The sequence below is a fragment of the Mobula birostris genome, chromosome 14 (assembly GCF_030028105.1).
Source record: "Mobula birostris isolate sMobBir1 chromosome 14, sMobBir1.hap1, whole genome shotgun sequence".
Classification (NCBI taxonomy): domain Eukaryota; kingdom Metazoa; phylum Chordata; class Chondrichthyes; order Myliobatiformes; family Myliobatidae; genus Mobula; species Mobula birostris.
The window spans coordinates 40292882-40310979 of NC_092383.1; the positions used below are offsets into that span (position 1 = coordinate 40292882).

General features: G+C 41.1%; 1 protein-coding gene across 1 annotated transcript in view; it reads left to right on the top strand.

The window, feature by feature from the left end:
• The window catches only part of adam10a (ADAM metallopeptidase domain 10a), a 172791-nt gene extending 155197 nt beyond the window's left edge, over positions 1 to 17594 (top strand). The window contains exons 14-16 of the mRNA XM_072278428.1: positions 3706 to 3926; positions 11550 to 11676; positions 15694 to 17594. Of these exons, the coding sequence (XP_072134529.1) occupies positions 3706 to 3926; positions 11550 to 11676; positions 15694 to 15797 (452 nt within the window). The 3' untranslated portion in view covers positions 15798 to 17594. The remainder of the gene's footprint in view (positions 1 to 3705; positions 3927 to 11549; positions 11677 to 15693) is intronic.
• The last annotated feature ends 504 nt before the right edge of the window (positions 17595 to 18098 follow it).

Genomic DNA, 18098 nt, shown 5'->3' on the forward strand with positions numbered 1-18098 from the left:
TCCGTCTCCATCAAATCAGAATTGTCTACGGCCCCTATTTAACAGATACAATATCATTTTTCACCGGAGGGCTGCGCACGCGTGGTGCGCTGCTCTCTCTCCTCCTGCCTATCAGTTTACAACTGAATTCCAGTTCTTACTTACAGCAAGACCTTCATCTTTATTAAAATTCTTTTCCTCTAGTTTCATTTCAGTGGCTTTCTTCACCAGGCGGTCCCAAAAGCCATTGGCGTACCACAGTAGTTTTGTGCCATCAAAGTCAATCCTATGGCCATTGTAAATGCAATGTTCTGCTACTGCTCATTTCTCTAGGTGACCCAGACAGATACACCTCCTGTGCTCCTTGATGTGGGTTTCCACTGTGCATTTCGCTGGCTGATATACGCTGCTCTGCATTCACAGATCATCTTAGACCCGCATCTGTGATTTGAGCTTCCTTACGGGTTTATCGATGGTATTGATTTGGTACAGTGGTATGCAAAAATTTAGGCACCCCGGTCAAAATTTCTGTTACTGTGAATAGCTAAGTGGGTAAAAGATGACCTGACTTCCAAAAAGCATAAAGTTAAAGATGACACATTTAATATTTTAAGCAAGAAAACTTTTTTATTTCCATCTTTTACAGTTTCAAAATAACAAAATAGGAAAAGGGCCCGAAGCAAAAGTTTGGACACCCTGTATGACAGTACTTAGTAACACCTCCTTTGGCAAGTATCACAGCTTGTAAACACTTTTTGTAGCCAGCTAAGAGTCTTTCAATTCTTGTTTGGGGGATTTTCGCCCATTCTTCCTTGCAAAAGGCTTCTAGTTCTGTGAGATTCTTGGGCCATCTTGCATGCACTGCTCTTTTGAGGTCTATCCACAGATTCTTGATGATGCTTAGGTCAGGGGACTGTGAGGGCCATGGCAAAACCTTCAGCTCGAGCCTCTTGAGGTAGTCCATTGTGGATTTTGAGGTGTGTTTAGGATCATTATCCTGTTGTAGAAGCCATCCTCTTTTCATCTTCGGCTTTTTTACAGACAGTGTGATGTTTGCTTCCAGAATTTGCTGGTATTTAATTGAATTCATTCTTCCCTGTACCAGCAAAATGTTCCCCATGCCACTGGCTGCAACACAAGTCCAAAGCATGATTGATCCACCCCTGTGCTTAACAGTTGGAGAGGTGTTCTTTTCATGAAATTCTGCGCCCTTTTTTCTCCAAACATACCTTTGATCATTGCAGCCAAAAAGGTTCTATTCAAAAGGTTCAAAGGAACATCTAAACAAGCCTGATGGATTTTGGAAACAAGTCCTATGGACTGATGAAGTTAAAATAGAACTTTCATCGAGAATCTGTACCTAGACCTCAAAAGAGCAGTGCATGCAAGACAGCCCAAGAATCTCAAGAACTAGAAGACTTTTGCAAGGAAGAATTGGCGAAAATCCCCCAAACAAGAATTGAAAGACTCTTAGCTGGCTACAAAAAGTGTTTACAAGCTGTGATACTTGCCAAAGGAGGTGTTACTAAGTACTGTCATGCAGGGTGCCCAAACTTTTGCTTCAGGCCCTTTTCCTTTTTTGTTATTTTGCAACTGTAAAAGATGGAAATAAAGATTTTTTTGCTTAAAATATTACAGAAATGTGTCACCTTTAACTTTATGCCTTTTGGAAATCAGTTCATCTTTTACTCGCTTAGCTATTCACAGTAACAGAAATTTTGACCGGGGTGCCCAAACTTTTGCATGCCACTGTATTTCTTCAGGTCCTGATGATTGTTCAATAAATCATGGAAATATCAGGAGTACAGGTGGTGATGACGGGTTCCTTCCCGTTGTTGGGTTTCCTGGGTTTTCCTTCAGCCCTTTGAAGGGCCCAATTGATTTCCTTCTCCATGTAGCCATTCTGTAGGAACGTCATGCATAATCGTCTTATTTCCTCATGGAGACTCCCCGGGTCCGAAATAGTTTTTCAAAGTAGAAAGAACTGCTGTACGTTGGGAGGTGAGATGGAGGCCATTGTTGTTGCAGTACAAGTTCGTGTGAGTGGGTTTGCATTAGACACCACGTCCAAGGTTACCATCTGGCTTCCATCGTATTAGAATGTACAGGGACGGAGCAGTATTCCAGAACCTATATTTTCTCGAGCTGTGGTCAATGAACAGTAGCCTCACATAAGTATTAGTATTCTCCAGGGGATCCGAGGCCGTGTGAAGAGCCAATGAGATCGTATCTGCTGTGGACCTATTATGGCAATAGGCAAATTGCAGTGGGTCCAAGTCCCTGCTTAGGCAAGAGCTGGTTCTAGCCATAAACAAACTTTCAAAGCACTTCATCACAGTAGGTGTGTGTGGTACTTGGTGATAAGTCATTAAGGCAGCTCACCCTGCTCTTGGGCACTGGTAAGATTGTTGCCCTTTAGAAGCAGGTGGGAACTTCCAACTGTAGCAATGAGAGATTGGATGCTGCACGGATCCTCATAGCTGTAGTTTCATTCTCCCTTTCAAACCGTGCAAAAAAGGCTGTGAGCTCATCTTGGAGTGAAACATTACTGCTATTCATGATGTTAGGTTTTGCTTTGGAGGAAGTAATGTCCTACAAACTCTGCCAGAGTTGATGTGCATACCTCTAACCTCAATCAGAATTGTCCTTTTGCTCTTGAGATAGCCCTCTGTAAGTCATTCCTGGCCTTTTTGTATAGTCCTGGATCACCATACTGAATGCCACAGATCTAGCCCTCGCTGACCACGAATCTCCTGCTTCATCCATGGCTTTTGATTTGGGTGTGTATGGTATGTTCTTGTAGGCACACAATCATCCACACAGGTTTTAATGAAGTCAGTGACAACTGTGGCATATTCAATCAGACTTGAAGATGAATCCCTGACTACTGTCCAGTCAGCTGACTCAAAGCAGTCCTGTAAGCGCCCTTCTGCCTCCCTTGTCCGTACCTTGGTCCTGTCTGCTGCAGCTGCGGTCTCCTGTCGTGGCCTATACTCAGGGAGTAGAAGTACAGCCAGGTGATCAGGCTTTCCAAAGTGTGGGTATGGGAATGCACAGTAGGTATTCTTGATGGTGGCGTAACAATGGTCCAGTGTGTTGGCTCCTCTGGCTCCACAAGTGCCATGCTGGTGATAATTATTTAGAGACTTTTTCAAGCTGGCTTGGTTAAAGTTCCCCCAAAATGATGGAGAAGGCATTAGGGTGTGCTGATTCATGCCTGTTGATTACATCACTCAGTTTGTAGAGCTTGTTTGATAGAGGCCCAAAGTGGACTATGTACTGCTACCAAGGTGATGGCAGTTAGTAGGCTAATTGATCATTGTAAATTGTTCTGTGATCAGGCTAGGGATTAAATTGGTGGGTTGCTGGGTGGTGTGACTCTGTGGGCTGAAAGGGCCTGTTTTGAGCTGTATCTCTAAATAAAAGAATAAGAATATTGATAGCAGTATTTGATGTGATACTTCAGTGAGCTGAAACAGCTGTATCTATAGGGGCTACAGTTAGTCAACATGGTAAAAGTAGAATATAGGCAACACACACAAATTGCTGGAGGAACTCAGCAGGCCAGGCCAAATAGCATCTATGGAAAAGTTCCTCCAGCATTTTGTTCGTGTTGCTTGGATTTCCAGCATCTGCAGATTTTCTCTTGTTTGTGAAAAGTAGAATATATGCTCGAGGATGGTTTTTGATCTCTTGCAAAACTTAATCTTGATGTTCCTTTTACAGATAAACCATCAACATGTGCAAGCACTGGATCAGAGAACTGGCAGAAATTCTTCAACCACACTACCATCACACTACAGCCTGGCTCACCCTGCAATGATTTCAAAGGCTACTGTGATGTCTTCAATAGATGTAGACTAGTGGATGCAGATGGTCCATTGGCCAGGCTAAAGAAAGCAATCTTTAATCCAGAGCTTTATGAAAATATTGCAGAATGGATTGTGGTGAGTACAGTGTAGTTGTGTTTTTTTTAAAACAAAGAAATTAAGGGAACAACTTTTTGTTTTGAAATTGGTTTTAAAGAGGTCCGACTTGCACATAAATTAATCTTTTCTGCATATTCCAGTTTGCGATGTTAATGTATATAATGCTGTGCTAGTCTCTGAGTGTGTCTTCACTGTCTAAATATCAGAACACAACAAACAATACACTCTTTTGGCGCTTTGGATCTCTTTGACTGGATCTGTGAAGATAGCTCTGTGGAAATGCAAGAATACTGGGATTAAGATATTTAATTCCATCTGTAAGGTTGGAGGAATGATTTCAAGGAGAAGCATTGAAGAATAACTTTTGTAGTCTGAACTTGTAATGAAGCTGAAGGAAGGGAAAAACTATTCGTATATAGTTATTTAATTTGCCACTTGCTGTTGCTTACCCTTTTGGCCTGCACTGATAAACGCATGAGGTCATTGTATAGCTGATCCCCTCGGTTTCTTCTCCAATGTATTGGGGTGAAAATGGGGGAAAAAGTAACTTCAAGATTCAAGATTGTTTAATGTCATTTCCTGTACACAAGTGTAAGAAGAACGAAATAATTGTTATGCAGTATCTGATGTAGCAGAAAAAAACCCAGAAAAGGTAAAGAACACAATAATAAAAACAACACAATAAACATAAATATTTAAGATGGCTTATATATATTGATTGTACATAAAGGGACGCTAGGCTGAACATAAGGTGACTGATGGGGAATAATAAAGTCATGGTGGACTTAGTGGGTCAAAATTATGTTCTATTCATAAAATGATTACAGCTGATAGATGTCAAATCAGAATACTTATCAAAAATGCCAGTATCTTTGCATTCTCTTCTTGCATAACACTCATTACGTTTAGCAGAAGTAGTAACTTAGATTTATTTGACATGTATTCAATCATTTGGAAATATTTGTAAATTCTCAGAGTGATAAAGCAATAGAGCATAAAAACAGATTGTTCAGCCCAACTTATCTGTGCCAATCAAGATGTCTATCTGAGCTAGTTCTGTTTGCCTCTATTTGGCCCATATCTGTTTAAGCCTTTTCTATCTTCAAGTGCCTTCTAAACACCAACGCAGCTTCATCTTATTAGCTGATTCCATGTACCCTCAGCTGTGTGTGTGTGTGTGTGTAGGTGGGGAGAGGGGTGAAATGTTGCCCTTTAGGTCTTTTAACCTTTTCCCCTCTCACCATCAATCTCTGTCTTCTGATTTGACTTCCCTATCTTGGGGGAAAGTGGACATCACTTTGTCTACTCCCATCATGATTTTTTTATATCTCTATAAGGTTAACCCCTCAGCCTCCTTTGTTCCAAGGAAAAGTCTCAGCCTATTGAGCCTCCCTTTATAACTCAAGCCATGTAGTCCTGGAAACATCCTTGCAAATCTTTTCTGCACCTTTTCCAGCTTAATGACATTGTGGCTGACCAGAACTGCACTCAATACTCCAAGTATAATTTCACCAATTACTTCTGTATTTGTAACATGACATTTTGATTCCTGTAGTCAGTGGCTTGACTGATAGAGGCAAGGGTGCTGAACGTCACCTGGGCCATCCTGTCTATCTGGGAAACTATATTCCTTTTATTCCTATGTTTCTCTTTTCTGCAACACTCTTCAGGGCCCTATCACGTAGCATGTAGATTTCTGCCCTGGTTTCACTGATCAAAATGTAACACCTTGCACTTGTCCAAGTTAAATTCCATTTGCCAAAGACCTTGCTGAGCCCTGTAGAGATTTCTAAAGCTATTTAGGGTCAAAGGATAGATAGAGTCCTCTTCCTGGGCTGGGAACTCTTGAGATCAGAGTTTATACATTTAGGGTAAATTTCATCTGTCGTTCCTTGGTCCATCCAGATCCTGTTGTAATCTTACATAACCTTATTTTGTTTGCTGAAATCTGACTTTTCCAAGGCAAGAGAATCAGTTCCTCTGCATCTCTGTAACTATTGCCTATTTATAAAATTACTATTATTTTGCTCCCTGTTTCAATTACGCAACTAAAGTGGATTCCAGTTAATTGAGATGCATCAAGACCAGTACATTTTAACCCATATAAAGGGCTACCTCAATTAGCTGAAGTTGCATGGAAATTGTTAAAAAGATGTTAAAAAAAAATAGAGACAGAGTAACGAATTAATAGAATGCCACTACGACCGTATTATAAAACTGTGTATTAGTTTTTTATAATTATTGGCAGAGGAGTTCATCCTGTGTATGCTGCTGTGTTCTTTTGATTGTAAATGAGCAAAATCATTCAGACTGTATGCAGACAGTGGACTGCCTTCATACTATGTTTTGACGATTACATCCTTCAATTCTTCATTTCCATTGTAACATTCAAGATGAACATAGAACATAGAATAGTACAGCACAGTACAGGCCCTTCGGCCCACAATGTTGTGCCGACCCTCAAACCCTGCCTCCCATGTAAGCCCCCACCTTAAATTCCTCCATATACCTGTCTAGTAGTCTCTTAAACTTCACTAGTGTATCTGCCTCCTCCACTGACTCAGGCAGTGCATTCCACGCACTAACCACTCTCTGAGTAAAAAAACCTTCCTCTAATATCCCCCTTGAACTTCCCACCCCTTACCTTAAAGCCATGTCCTCTTGTATTGAGCAGTGGTGCCCTAGGGAAGAGGCACTGGCTATCCACTCTATCTATACCTCTTATTATCTTGTACACCTCTATCATGTCTCCTCTCATCCTCCTTCTCTCCAAAGAGTAAAGCCCTAGCTCCCTTAATCTCTGATCATAATGCATACTCTCTAAACCAGGCAGCATCCTGGTAAATCTCCTCTGTACCCTTTCCAATGCTTCCACATCCTTCCTATAGTGAGGTGACCAGAACTGGACACAGTACTCCAAGTGTGGCTGAACCAGTGTTTTATAGAGTTGCATCATTACATCGCGACTCTTAAACTCTATCCCTCGACTTACGAAAGCTAACAACCCATAAGCTTTCTTAACTACCCTATCTACCTGTAAGGCAACTTTCAGGGATCTGTGGACATGTACCCCCAGATCCCTCTGCTCCTCCACACTACCAAGTATCCTGCCATTTACCTTGTACTCTGCCTTGGAGTTTGTCCTTCCAAAGTGTAGCACCTCACACTTCTCCGGGTTGAACTCCATCTGCCACTTCTCAGCCCACTTCTGCATCCTATCAATGTCTCTCTGCAATCTTCGGCAATCCTCTACACTATCTACAACACCACCAACCTTTGTGTCATCTGTAAACTTGCCAACCCACCCTTCTACCCCCACATCCAGGTCATTAATAAAAATCACAAAAAGTAGAGGTTCCAGAACAGATCCTTGTGGGACACCACTAGTCACAATCCTCCAATCTGAACGTACTCCCTCCACCACGACCCTCTGCCTTCTGCAAGCAAGCCAATTCTGAATCCACCTGGCCAAACTTCCCTGAATCCCATGCCTTCTGACTTTCTGAATAAGCCTACCGTGTGGAACCTGTCAAATGCCTTACTAAAATCCATACAGATCACATCCACTGCACTACCCTCATCTACATGTCTGGTCACCTCCTCAAAGAACTCTATCAGGCTTGTTAGACGCAATCTGCCCTTCACAAAGCCATGCTGACTGTCCCTGATCAGACCATGATTCTCTAAATGCCCAGAGATCCTATCTCTAAGAATCTTTTCCAACAGCTTTCCCACCACAGATGTAAGGCTCACTGATCTTTAATTACCCGGACTATCCCTACTACCTTTTTTGAACAAGGGGACAACATTCGCCTCCCTCCAATCCTCCGGTACCATTCCCGTGGACGACGAGGACATAAAGATCCTAGCCAGAGGCTCAGCAATCTCTTCCCTCACCTCGTGAAGCAGCCTGGGGAATATTCTGTCAGGCCCCGGGAACTTAGCCGTCCTAATGTATTTTAACAACTCCAACTCCTCCTCTCCCTTAATATCAACATGCTCCAGAACATCAACCTCACTCATATTGTCCTCACCATCATCAAGTTCCTTCTCATTGGTGAATACCGAAGAGAAATATTCATTGAGGACCTTGCTCACTTCCACAGCCTCCAGGCACATCTTCCCACCTTTATCTCTAATCGGTCCTACCTTCACTCCTGTCATCCTTTTTTTCTTCACATAATTGAAGAATGCCTTGGGGTTTTCCTTTACCCTACTCGCCAAGGCCTTCTCATGCCCCCTTCTTGCTCTTCTCAGCCCCTTCTTAAGCTCCTTTCTTGCTTTCCTATATTCCTCAATAGACCAATCTGATCCCTGCTTCCTAAACCTCATGTATGCTGACTTCTTCCACCTGACTAGCTTTTCCACCTCACTTGTCACCCATGGTTCCTTCACTCTACCATTCTTTATCTTCATCACCGGGACAAATTTATCCCTAACATCCTGCAAGAGATTTGTAAACATCGACCACATGTCCACAGTACATTTCCCTGCAAAAACATCATCCCAATTCACACCCACAAGTTCTAGCCTTATAGCCTCATAATTTGCCCTTCCCCAATTAAAAATTTTCCTGTCCTCTCTGATTCTATCCTTTTCCATGATAATACTAAAGGCCAGGGAGTGGTGGTCACTGTTCCCCAGATGCTCACCCACTGAGAGATCTGTGACCTGACCCGGTTCATTGCCTAGTATTAGATCTAGTATGGCATTCCCCCTAGTCAGCCTGTCCACATACTGTGACAGGAATCTGTCCTGGACACACTTAACAAACTCTGCCCCATCTAAACCCTTGGAACTAATCAGGTGCCAATCAATATTAGAGAAGTTAAAGTCACCCATGATAACAACCCTGTTATTTTTGCACCTTTCCGAAATCTGCCTCCCAATCTGCTCCTCAGTATCTCTGCTGCTACCAGGGGGCCTATAGAATACTCCCAATAGAGTAACTGCTCCCTTCCTGTTCCTGACTTCCACCCATATTGACTCAAAAGAGGATCCTACTGCATTACTCCCCCTTTCTGTAGCTGTAATATTATTCCTGACCAGTAATGCCACTCCTCCTCCCCTTTTTTCCGCCCTCTCTATCCCTTTTAAAGTACTGAAATCCAGGAATATTGAGAATCCATTCCTGCCCTGGTGCCAGCCAAGTCTCTGTAATGGCCACTACATCATAATTCCATGTATGTATCCAAGCTCTCAGTTCATCACCTTTGTTCCTGATACTTCTTGCATTGAGGTACACACACTTCAGCCCTTCTACCTTACTGTCTTTACACGTTTATTCTGCTTCTCGTTCTTCAAAGCCTCTCTATATGTTAGATCTGGCTTTACTCCATGCACTTCTTTCACTGCTGTATCACTCTGGGTCCCATCCCCCTCGCAAATTAGTTTAAACCCTCCCGAACCATGCTAACAAACCTACCTGCAAGGATATTGCTCCCCCTCGAGTTCAGGTGCAACCCATCCAATCTGTACAGGTCCCACCTTCTCCAGAAGAGATCCCAATGATCCAAAAATCCAAAACCATGCTCCCTGCACCAACTCCTCAGCCACACATTCAACTGCCATCTCCTCCAATTCTTACCATCACTGTCATGTAACACTGGCAGCAATCCTGAGAATGCCACCCTTGAGGTCCTGTTCTTCAGCCTTCTGCCTAGTTCCCGAAACTCACACTTCAGGACCTCATCCCTCTTCCTGCCTATGTCATTGGTCCCAACATGTATCATGACTTCTGGTTGCTTTCCCACTCTCGTACCAGGATGTCGTGCACCCGGTCAGAGACATCCCGGACCCTGGCACCTGGGAGGCAACAAACCTTGCGGGTGTCCTTCTCACGTCCACAAAATCTCCTGTCTGCTTCCCTGACTATAGAGTCTCCAATGACACGCTTCTGCACCACTGGGTCAGACTCAGTGCAGGAGACCCTGCCACCATGGCTCACACGTGGTCGGTCGTCCCCGCCAACAGTATCCAGAACGGTAAACTTATTCAGGGGAATGGCTACAGGGGTGCTCTGCACTACCTGTCTGCTCACCTTCGCTTTCCCCCCTCTGACTGTCACCCAACGACCTGCTTCCGACAGCCTAGGTGTGACTACCTCCCTGTAGCTCTCATCTATGACTGCCTCATTCTCCCTTATGAGTCGAAGGTCATCCAGTTGCTGCTCCAGATTCCTTACATGGTCTTCCAGATCACCCAGCTGTATGCACTTCTGGCAGATGTGACTCTGTGGGAGAGGGGCGTTCCCCCAAGACTGCCACATTTCACATGAGAGGCACGTCACCATCTCAGGAGACCTTGTAAAGACTAACCGTGAGCAAGCTCGTCCTCCGCCTCTTCTCGTCAAAGCCTCAAAGCTCCACTCCTTCACTGGCCCACTCACTCACTGGCCGCTTTCCACAGTATCGTCAATACTTTCAAATTCTTCAGAATTTCTAACTTGTTGAAGTAGTGAAATTGTTTTCTTTTCCCTCCTGGCCACTTCTAGCATCTCCAAGCCTGAATGCTTGAAACCACAGAGAGCAATACAGTTCTGAATTATCTTACTGCTTAATTCTCGCTAATTATCAGTCAAAAAATAACTGCATTTTGAACACAAGCACACACAACTGACACTAATTAAAAACTTGGTTCTAAGCACAGTGTAGTGCGTTTAAGGGCCACACAAGTGCACGCTACTGACGCTAGTTAGAAACCGATCAGCAGCAATCCCCTGTTGCAGTTAAGCAGCATAGTATCCCAAGTAAACAAAGTGAGTCCCAGCTATTTTCCCAATTAGCTTGAGTTTTCCAGACAGGTGGCTTCCCTGATTAACCGATGGCCAAATTAATCAGAATCCACTGTATTAGCAACTTCTTAAAAAACCTGCTAATACTCTAAACTCTAAAATACTTCCTTTAATCCTGGACTTGTGATTGTAAAAAAAACTTTTTAAAGATTAAATTAATTGCAAAGAGGTGTCTAGGTATAATAAAATGTCAATTATTTTGCTTTTATTTGGGAGTGGGGCAAAAAAAAATCACCTCTTGAAATTAAATTGCCCTTTGCCACGACTAATCTACAAGTGCATATTTCCATTTAAATCATTGCCAGTTTGGATCTCAATCCTGAAATTAAAATAAAAATGAAAAAATAATGAGACTAGGCATAATCTCAGCATGGTTACATATAGCCTATTTGAGCTGAGAGGGAGCTTAATTATAATTTTTAATTTCTGTGTAGCCCACTGTCTCGTGTCACATAATGTTTCTTCCCTCATATGGAGCATCATGACCAGAGAGTTGAACAGGATCAGCAGTGGTCTGGGTAGAAGTCTTCACAACTTCTATTCCTGATGCAAACTGAGTGGAAAGTTGTAGCCGCTGTGCTTGGAAAAGCTTTTCCTTGTAAATGGAACTGCGGCGGTTTGGTTGGGGTGGTAGACCAGTAGTAAAAGTTGTGAAGCATTTTATATCTATAATTTTGTCTGAGTGCTCAGTCATGTATTATATAGTTTTACCGTCATTAGCCTTTAAGTTTGTCCTTTCTACTATTTCCATCAGTAAAGTGTGATCCCCTGTCTTCTAGTTAATGGAAGGGTTTGGATGTGCTTATAGAATTCAAGTAATGGAGAAATTCTGATTTTTTTTATTCTAGGCTCATTGGTGGGCAGTTCTACTCATGGGAATTGCTCTCATCATGCTGATGGCTGGATTTATTAAAATTTGTAGTGTGCATACTCCAAGCAGTAATCCCAAACTGCCTCCTCCCAAACCACTTCCAGGTAGGTACCACATATTTTACATTGTATGAGAGCAAATTTATTTAGTTGAATTGCTTTTCCAAGTTTTGCCTTTGTTTGATGTAGAGGTAAGTGAAATCAGCCTCCTGTTGATACTTCCATTTAACAGAAGTGTCAGCCATAAAAGAAGGGATTATCTGCACCATCTATCAGTTAGAGAGATCCCTACATTTTTCTACATCTGTCTTTTAACTCATCTCAAAAGACTGACAAATTCCTTTCTACCAAGTCAGTAGACAGCTGCATACTCTCGGTGAAGTTAAACTTCAGATTTTTGTTCAAAAGAAATGTATTTAGAGGTTACTAACTTGTAATCTTGTCCTTCAGCCACCTAGCCATATTCTGGTAAACTGGCAGCATGCATGGATGCAGCAGTCGCCCCAGAGCCAACCTATGGTGTCTTTGTCTTTTTCAAACTGCCTTTTTTTTAAATGTTTGGAAGACACTGCTGGATATTAAGAAGTCCAGGTACTACAGGTCTGCCCCATCAGGGAGTTGCTTGGTAGTGGAGGAGCTGAGGGAGCTGGATTTGGAGTGAACCTTGTTGCTGCTTGCTACAGAAAGGCATTAGAGTCAGTGTGCAGTGTGCACGAGTGATTGCTTTGGACATCTTTCTTGTGATTGCAAGATACTGCAAGTCTAGTTCATTGGTTTATTGGTGAGACCAATGGCGGGAAGCTGTGTGGCCTCAGTTGTAGTGTGGACTAAGCCTCATACTGCGGACTGGTGTGTTACAACCATACAGGAGAAGAGACGCTGGGGTGCTGTGGCGCAGTGTCTATGCTGGATTGGGGCGGGCCTCTTCTGACAGTGCCGCCCTCCAGTATTTGCTTGCTGAAAAACAAGCTAGATTGTGTGCATGCATGCATATGTTTGGCTGCGGACTGCTGATGGCTTGCTCTTTCTGACGATCATCCATGCAGCATCAATCTGCAGGACATCACTCACCTGGTTGCTCACTGAGGCAATTTGTGCTATGCAATCATACGCACCGGTTAGCGCAACTGATATGTTGTTAATTTTCATTGTTATATTCGGTGCTTTTCATTCTGCTTTCCAATGAGATCCTCACCAGCTTTCCGTGACTGCTTTCTGCAAGGAAGAGTAAATGGCCGACAGGAGCTGAGCTTCTGTGTAAAGGTGGGATTGATCCCACTTGCTCTTCCATGATTAAAGATGGAGCAACCTGCTACTTCTAGGTGTTCATTCTAGAGCTGACTGAGCGAAAGCTGAAATCTTTCAGAGCATAATGGTCTCAAACATCTGCCAGAACTCTTGACTGACTTCCTTAAATGGAACTGCAGTAGTTTGCTATGATATTATGTTTTTATCTTCTAAATAGATCCTTTGCTATACCTCCTTGCTATGTCAAAATTATTGTAAGATACTTGCATAATATTTACCAAACATTCCTAATGTTACAGTGCCTATAAAAACTATTCACCCACCTTTTGAAGTTTTCATGTTTTATTATTTTACAACATTGAATCACAGTGGCTTTTTTCACATCGATCAACAGAAAAAGACTTTTGTGTTAAAATAAAAACAGATCTCTACAAAGTGTTCTAAATCAATTGCAAATATAAAATGCAAAATAATTGATTGTATGAGTATTCACCTCCTTTAATATGACACACCAAATCATCACTAGTGCAGACGATTGATTTTGGAAGTCACATGATTAATTAAATGGAGATCTGTTTTTGGAGACCTGTGTGCAGTCAAGGTGTTTCAACTGATTGTAGTAAAAATACAGCTATATCTAGAAGGGCCAACTTCTGGTGAGTCGTATTCTGGCAAAAACTACGCCATGAAGACAAAAGAACACTCCAAGTGACTCCGCAAAAAGGTTATTGAAAAGCACAAGTCAGGAGATGGATACAAGAACATTTCCAAGTCACTGAATATCGCTTGGTGTGCAGTTAAGTCAGTCATCAAGAAATGGAAAGAATACAGCACAGCTGTAAATCTGCCTAGAGCAGGTCGTCCTCAAAAACTGAGTGACTGTGCAAGAAGGGGACTAGTGAGGGAGGCCACCAAGAGACCTATGAGTTAAAAGTTTCAGTGTCTGAGATGGGGGGCTGCGCACACAACAACTATTGCCTAGGTGCTTTACCAGTCACAGCTTTATGGGAGAGTGGCAAAGAGAAAGCCACTGTTAGGGGTGGGGGGAGCTTACAGGAAATCCTTACAGGCTAAGGTTTGCCAGAAGGTATGTGGGAGACTCTGAAGGCAGCTGAAAAAAGGTTCTATGGTCTGAAGAAAATAAAATTGAGCTTTTTGGCCATCAACCTAAATGCTATGTTTGGCATAGACCAAACACCGTACATCATCAAAAATGCACCATCCCTACTGTGAAACATGATGGTGGCTGCATCATTCTGTAGGGATGCTTCACTGCAGCAGGCCCTGGAAGGCTTGTGAAGGTAGAGGATAAAATGAATGCAGCAAAATGCAGGGAAATCCTGGAGGAAAACCTGATACAGTCTGCAAGGGAACTGATGGGAGAAGATTTGTTTTCCAGCAAGACACTGAACCCAAGTATAAAGCCAAAGCTACACAGGAATGGCTTAAAAACAACAAAGTTAATATCCTGGAGTAGCCAAGTCAGAGTCCAGACCTCAATCCATTGAGAATTTGTGGCTGGTTTTGAAAAGGGCTGTTCATTCACGATCCCCATGCAATCTCACAAAGCTTGAGCAGTTTTGTAAAGAAGAATGGGGAAGAATTGCAGTATCCAGATGAGACCTATCCACGTGACTCAAGGCTGTAATTGCTGCCAAAAGGGCATTTAGTAAACACTGACTTGAAGGGGGTGAATACTTCAGCAGTCAATTATTTTGTGTTTTATATTTGTAATTAATTTAGATCGCTTTGTAGAGATCTGTTTTCACTTTAACATGAAAGAGTCTTTTTCTGTTGATTGGTGTCAAAAAAGTCAAATTAAATCTACTGTGATTCAATGTTGTAAGAGAAAAAAACATGAAAATTTCTGGGGGGCGCGGGTGTGAATACTTTTTGTAGGCACTGTAACTAGGAGTATAAATGAATGTGAGCTTCAGTTTCTGATTCTTAGATAATCATGTAGACAGCCTCACCATTTTCATCCACAGTGAGACCAAGAAGCCGCTTTCCTGTGGTGTTCTTCATTTTTGATCGCTGTATTTTACAGCGGTGCTTGCCAACAAAAGCCAAGTGCTAACTAAATTGTATCATGTCAGATTTACTTTTTCAATATTGTTGCATATTACCCTATGATATTGCTCTTGAATCACTGAATTCCCTATTCTGATATATTTGGCATCTCCGCTATACAGAATCACAACATCACAATCTTTAAATGAAAAACTCAGAACTATTCTTCCCCATCAATGTTGCTATTTGTATAAATTCGGGAGGCGTTTCTATTTTATTTACATGATAGAAGTTCTGTCAGACCACTGTTTCAAATTGCCTGGCAATCTGAAAACAGAAAATTCATGTTCTTCATTTTGTTAATCCCACATCAGTATACTATTATTAAATTTATATTAGTAACACCTCATCTTAAATTTGGTTGTTCTTTGAGCATTTTGTTTCCACTCCATAGAATTCAAGACGGGTGAAGTCTTAAATTCTTAATTAATGATATCGTAAGCTTTGAGTGAAGTTAAATGAGTTTAGAATGGATATTTGAGTATCCATTACCTTTATATTTCATTGCTGAGTGAGTAAGTAAGTAAGCAAATATAATAAAGATCTGAGAGTGATGATCCCATCTTCATAATCCATTTGATACTATAAATGTCTAAATTGTGATTTTAGTCTTAAGTTTTTAGTTTCCTGATTAATATGTATTGTATGGAATATTAAACTTGTTTCCACTTCTGGGGTTTCAGTGGCCAAGTAGCTTCTGGCACTTCTTGATCCAGATATTCCACATAGTGTTATAGCTCTTGACTGTACTAGAGCGGTGCTGCCAATGCTGTAGAATGTCTGAAATACTTTCTTCTCCTGCAGGCACATTAAAGCGAAGACGACAACAGCAACAACAGCAGCAGGCAATGCAACAGTCACGCCAGAGACCCAGAGAGAACTATCAGATGGGCCAAATGAGACGCTAAACTGAAGCATTTGCCTTGGATCTTTCTAGTGCCTACAGCAGGAAATTTCACTCCAAAGAAAACCTGTTCCTGTCATTGTCTCAAATCTGATAGAAAGCTTTTGGGTTCTAATATTTGAGGGAAATGGATTACTTATGATGGATGCAGCCTCCAATTTAAAATGGAGAAAATTAAATCCTCAGTGTCCCTTCTAATCCAGTTTTAATGATCAGATTATGTTTTGGAATTTATTAAATCATGCTTGGAAAGAGAATTTGTTGATGAGGCATCAAAGTTACATGAGATTATTCTGCACTTGGCCATTTGTGATCTTTCTCATTGCACAGTCCTGCGATTATAGGTAATGCTATTATTGCTGCCGATTTCAGGCTTTTATGTATAATAACTCAGCAGTTTAGAAACTTATTTGATAAACTAACAGATCGTTTTTCCAAACATTGGCTTGTACTACTTACTCATACACATACATCTTCCTGAAGATGTATGCGAGAACCTCCTTATAAGCTTAACTGTAATGCATACATTTCTGCTGTTTAAAATAACAAATGATTACTGTTTAATTGCCATACTCAGGATAATGTAGGACATGAATAATCTAAAAGACCTCTCTATTGATAGCAGCTGTGACACAGTAAAACCATGAAATTTGTCTTTAAATTTTCGATCTGTATTGCCTCCATTATGACGTCTGATACCAGGATTGGACAGTTCCTGAGATGTCCAGGTATAGAATGAATGCTCTGGATTGGGGATGTTGTAGTTGTAATTCATATGTTTAATAATTTATGGTTAAGTTAGTGCAAATGTTTGACTATTTGATTTAATTTTAGGGACTAAATCAGCTAGCGTGTTTGAATTCTGCTGAAATTTTCTGCAGATTTGTCTGAATAACATTTTCAGCTTTTGCTTTACAAAGTGTGGAAAGAATTGTGACAAATCATTTTTATATTTTGGAATTTGTGTTTAAAATTTGGGATTATATTTTTTTTAAATGCATACTTCTGTGAATTCTGATAATTACAAGGGCAACCACTCAACAGCAGGTGCTCCTCTTTTACAAGCAGCAGTAACTCTTTTGAGGGAGTTTAGATATTTCTATTTACTAGGGATTGAAACTGAAATGCAAATTATAAATTCAACATGAAGTGTTTACTTGGACATATTCAAAAATAATTGGATGTCTGGCAGACAGGCCAAACTCTAAAATAGCATGATCTATTTTCTTTTAAATAGTAAAAACTTGTACAGTAGTCAAGAACATTTTTCAAATACAACTTTTTGTACATGATTTAGAAAAGAATTTTGTATTGGAAACCCAGCAATTAATGTGTGATTCTGCGGAATCCTGAATGATCTTAACAGTTGGAAATGTTTCTTTTTACTTTGGAATCATCATTTACATTATGTGGGCTGAAAGTGGGTTTGTTTTGAACAATGATGGGGCTTTACAAAAGGCACATTTAAAAAAAATCTAGAGTATTAGTCATTTCATTTTTGTTTGTGTATTATCCTGTGGTAGGACAAAGGCAGGACTTCACTGCTGGGTCCTTTTTACTTTGGTTTAAAGCCTTCAGGAGATGAGCACTGAACATTTAAAGATGAGTCCTGATGGAAATTCAGAATCTTCAAAGATAAACAATACTACTGTCATATTTTATTGCCCACTGTGTTTTATACAGTATCTTTTTGTTCACTGAGCAAATTTTTACTAAAAGTTGCTGAAAGTATTGTGCAAAGACATGTAAGTTTTTGAAGTACTTGAAATGCATTAATAAAGAATAGACTCGAGCAACCAAATGAATGTCTTATTGAAGTTAATGATAATCGTGAAACCTGAAGAAATACCTTGCCATGATGTATAGGGATTCTTACAACATTCATGTTGAAAATAAGTATTCATAGGGATTTCATTTGTATTTGAATACTGTGAAGTGAATCGTTCCTAGTTCATCCTTGACCAAGTTGATGTTTAGGATGGTGGTGAAATTTGGTAGTTCAGGTTGAGGTGTTTGATGTTGTGGTGTGTGCTGATCTTGGCAATTAGCTTGCAGACGTTTCATCACCAGTCGAGGTGACATCTTCAGTGCACAGTTGTTGGTGCTTCTCTCTGGGATTCCATGCATTTATATAGGCCCCCCGTTCACTTGCCTCAGTCCTGATTAGCTGCCCTTTCGGATGACCTTTGAATTCTGTTGGCTCGCATTTCTTTGGGACTGCAAGCTAATTGCCAAACTCAATGGACACCGCAGCATCAAGCTAAGTTGATGTTTCAGGTGGTATCAATAGAATATCATAAAATAT